General features: G+C 39.0%; 1 protein-coding gene across 1 annotated transcript; it reads right to left on the reverse strand.

Annotated features, from left to right (window-relative positions):
* Positions 1-1,984: 1,984 nt before the first annotated feature.
* On the reverse strand, positions 1,985-4,499 carry LOC131530799 (zinc finger protein OZF-like). Its single transcript, XM_058761267.1, has one exon. It carries the CDS (start codon positions 3,805-3,807, stop codon positions 3,082-3,084), a length of 726 nt encoding a protein of 241 aa, XP_058617250.1. The 5' UTR covers positions 3,808-4,499; the 3' UTR covers positions 1,985-3,081.
* Positions 4,500-4,765: the final 266 nt, after the last annotated feature.

Below are 4,765 nucleotides of genomic sequence, written 5' to 3' on the forward strand. Positions count from 1 at the left end.
ATAATCCACCCTGCTGGTGATAAAGGCATGAACAAGTTTCTCCAAGTCTTGACTGGAAACAAAACATCTAATTCTTGCAATGTTTTTGAGATGATAGTATGCTGATTTAGTTACTGCTTTGACATGACTACTAAAACTAAGGTCTGACTCCAGAATCACCCCAAGATTTTTGACTTGGTTTTTAGTTGATTGACCCCTAGAGTGAAGGTATGCATTCACCTTGAGAACTTCATCTTTGTTTCCAAATGCAATGACTTCAGTTTTCTCCTTGTTTAACTGAAGAAAGTTCTGGCACATCCAACTGTTAATTTCATCAATGCATTTGCAGAGAGAGTCAGTGGGGCTGTAGTCATTTGGCGATAAGGCTGGGTATCATCTGCATAGCTATGATAGGCTATTTGGTTCTTTCACATTATTTGACTTAGACTTGGGCGCTGAGCATGCTGATTGGTTGAGAATGTAGTTGTTTAAAACTCAAATCTGCGGTTTATTTATAAAGACAGGGCCTATTTGAAAATGTGCTTTGCTGATTTTGGAGACGTAAGCTCCATGCTGGGAGATTGGGTAAATCTAACAGGTAATCTTTGGACTTTATTCTATTATTCTGTTAATCTATTATAGGCAATACTGTTTGATATAATATTTTGTTTCATTGTAATGTACAGTATGCACGTTCCCTAAACTACATTTCTGCGGCTGTTAATATGATTAAATGAAACCGAAAAGAGGCCGTGGTGCTTGATATCATATTTCATCTTATTGTAAATACAGTGAGGAAAATTGCAGTAGCCAAGGTGAGCTGACTGATGTTATCAGTATGCTGCTCTTTGCAGAATTACCGAAATTTGCGTACTTTGTATTGAGAAACACGTGCAGACATACGTCACCATGTCTGGGGGGAAAAAGTTGCTGGGTAAAAAGTTCCTGGGACAAATTGTTCCAGGTAATTTCGGTGGAAAACGGCTATAGTAACTTTTTGAAAATGTGGTCGAATCTGCCTGACCTCTGCATAACTTGAGGGTGTGCTAATAGCCTTTCTGATATTATTGATCTTCTCAGAAAAGAAGGAGGCAAACTCATTGCATTTGCTGTCGGAGAGCATTTCACTGGGAATCTGATTTGGGGGGATTTGAGGGGTTTAACAGTAATTGATTTAAGTTACTGCTTATAAGTTTTGAGAAGAAGGTCTGTCTAGCTGTGGCTAGTTCCATATTGAAAGCATGAAGGCCGTCATTATAGATGCTATAGTGAATTTCAAGTTTGTCTTCCGCCACTTCCGCTCAGCTTTTCTGCATTGTCTTTTCATACTCTGAACTGCTGTTGATTTTCTCCCAGATGATTTTTGTCTGCCAGTCTTCTTACTGACTTTCACAGGAGCAATATCATCAATAACATTCTTAACTTTTGAGTTAAAGGAATCAAGGAGAAGATCAACAGAGTGTGCAGAAATGCTTGGTGTTAAAGATATAGCCTTCATAAATAGCACACTACTGTTCTCACTGATGCACCTCTTTCTGACAGAGACAGATCTAGAATCAGTGGTAGCAAAGATCAGTATATCAAAGAAAATACAGAAGTGAATTTACAATGGCCGCCGCATGTGCATGTCCGTGTCCGTTCCACGAGACTGTAGGGTGTCCCAATCTTCATTGTTGCTTTCATAAGGGTGCTCGCGAGCACCCCTTTGCGGCCACTATGCGCCCTTGATACACACTTCTGCTGAGCCCGCAAGCCTGGGGGCTACACAGTTGAGTTCTACCCGGCAGTCAAAGCGGCATCACGTCACGAAAGTGTGGACTCAGAGAAAGACCGTGAGGGTTTGGGGTGCGATTTGGGACAGGGCCTGAATCTAGAGTGTGTCCTCGATTGTGTGTGGGCCATGCTAATGCTGAATCAGGTCAAAAGTGTTTAAAGCAGTTATAATTTATTTTGTGGTTTTGATTTCTGCATTATCTATGTGAATATTAAAATCCCAGCAAAACAGTCAAACTGGAAACAGCCAACAGAGGAAATCATTGATAACAGCTCTGTAAACTCTTCAACAAAGGCTGGAGAGTATTTTGGAGGCCTGTAAATACTGATAAACAGAATGCGTGGAGCACCTTTCAGCACAATACCTAGATATTCAAAAGACAAGTACCGACCAAATGAAATGACACTTGCTTGCATTGATAGACATCTTTAAATAGAGCAGCTACACTCCTAACAGCTCTGCAGACACTTATAAAAGTAAAGTTAGGAGGGGCTGTTTAAGATAAAGTTCGGTTTATTATTTGTGACCCTGCTGTGAAAACTCAGTCATTTTTCGGTATTTAATGTTTTCTACATGAAATCATCCCACATAATGTACATTCTGTCTAAACATAACATTGACATCTTCAGATGGGTCATAGCAGATATTAAAATGATAAATCATAATGAAATTATAATAAACTCATTCATTATCTCAAACAATCAAGTCATTTGCTTTCTTTTTATAAAGCGGAGTTTGTAATGGTTGACTTTTAAAAAAGAAAGAGGACAAAGGAAAAAGAAAGACAGGTGTCTCTTTAAAAGAAAGTGCTTCCCATGAATATGCAAATTAGTCTTCTGCTCCGTATTCACACCAGCTCAAACCACCTGATCCCATGACTGTCAACTGTGTGCGGTTTGTGACATAGAAACCAGGCAGACATGGAGACAGTCTTTAGTAAACTGCAGTTTTATTGAGAAAATGCTCAGCAATGATGTTGACTGATGAATTTGCACTTGGTTTGTCTTGCAGCATATTGACACACTACACATAAGCACCACATTAATGATTTTCACCAAAGGAGGGGTGTTTTACCACACCCAAAACACAAACAGATCGTCTCTGAAAAACTCTTTCCACAAACAGTTTGCATGTTTACTCCGCTGAGTCTTGAGACGTGATGATGAAATAAACTTTTTACTCCATTGATCAATTAAGTGGCTCTTCTTCAGAGTTTGAGCTCCGGTTCTCTCCGGTGTGAATTTTCAAGTGTCTCTTGAGGTTACTTGTATTTGTAAAACTCTTTCCACACTGATCACATGTGTAAGGTTTCTCTCCGGTGTGAATTCTCATGTGTACCTGAAGGGCACCTTTATATGTGAAACTCTTTCCACACTCGTGACACACAAAGGTCTCTCTCCAGTGTGAGTCCTAATGTGTGTCTGAAGTGGAGCTGTTCCTGCAAAACTCTTTTCACACAGATGACATGTGTAAGGTTTCTCTCCAGTGTGAGTTCTCATGTGTGTCTTAAGGACAGCTTTACTTCTGAAACTCTTTTCACACTCATGGCACTTGAATGGTTTCTCTCCAGTGTGAATTCTTACGTGAACCTTAAGTTTACTTGCATCTGAGAAGCTTCTTTCACACTGATGGCATGGAAATGGTTTCTCTTCATCGTGAACATTCATGTGCTTTATCAGGACCGATTTGTAGACAAAACTCATCCCACACAAGTGACATGTGAAAGGCTTCTCCCCAGTGTGAGTTTTCATGTGGTGTTCATATTGGTTTTTTATTCCGTAACTCTTCCCGCACACGTGACATTTGAAAGGCTTGTCCTCAGCGTGAGATTTCATGTGCCGTACAAGCAGCTGTTTTGTTCCATAAGTCTTTTCACACTGATGACATGCAAAAATCTTCTCTCCACTCTGAGTATGATTTTTGTTTTCCAAAAGGTTTCCATCTTTTGGGAAATTCTCATGAATGTTCATGTGTCTGTTAAGTTGACTGCGACAGCTAAAACTCTTTCCACACAGACGACATGTGAACGGTTTCTCTCCGGTGTGAATTCTCATGTGTACCTGAAGACTAGATTTAAGTCTGAAACTCTTTCCACACAGACGACACGTGAATGGTTTCTCTTCAGTGTGACCTCTTTTTGATCCACAAGGCGTCCATGTTTTGGGAGATTCTTTCCACGCTTTTGCCTCCTGTTCTCAGAGTTTCTATTTGTGAAATATTCTGGTTTGTTTTTACATACCACTGTTTCCCATCAGCATTATTCACCTCCATCATATCTGAAATAAACAAAGTAATTTGTTAAAAATGTTCCAGCATTACAGTTGTACAATAATTAAAAAGCATGTCATGTTTCTACTTTGTGTAATCATTCATGTGCTAAAAGTTAATTCTGTCATTCTTATGTCAATTCCTGGTTTTATAGCTTTACTATTTTAGAGCATTGCAAATGCAAAGCCAATGTCATAGTTTAATTCTCAAGAAACACGATCATTCAGTGCACTGGAAGTTTGCCATGTATTTAAATATATTTCTATTGAATTTATTAAAGATTTTGGATATAGAACGTATTTTAGTGCATTCATCCCTGTGTTTCCTCAATGCTAATTTTCTGTCTTTATGATTTAACTACAGCCACTAATTCATCAATGAAAGCTGTATTATTCCTCAGCTGTCAATAATAAAGATGAAAAAATAGACACCGACCTCTTTGTTCCTCAGTATCTTCATTTTCCATTCTGCATGGAACTTCCATTCTGTTCTGGATCTCTGATGTTTTCAAGCTTCTTTTCCTCCAGCAACAGTTGTTACACCTGGAATGATTTTTCTGCTTGTTTGTCTCTCACATTTATTGGTGGATTTCTGTAGGAGGAGCTTTACTGAAGGCGTGAATCACTGAACTTTCAGTAAAACCATCTGTTTCAGGTTTTTATTGTTCCAGATAAATATTCAGTTGCTTATTCCTTTGGTGTAAACTAGACTATGAAGGCTCTGGTGGATAGTGAGCAGTCACAA

This window comes from Onychostoma macrolepis, chromosome 22 (assembly GCF_012432095.1).
Source record: "Onychostoma macrolepis isolate SWU-2019 chromosome 22, ASM1243209v1, whole genome shotgun sequence".
Classification (NCBI taxonomy): Eukaryota; Metazoa; Chordata; class Actinopteri; order Cypriniformes; family Cyprinidae; genus Onychostoma; species Onychostoma macrolepis.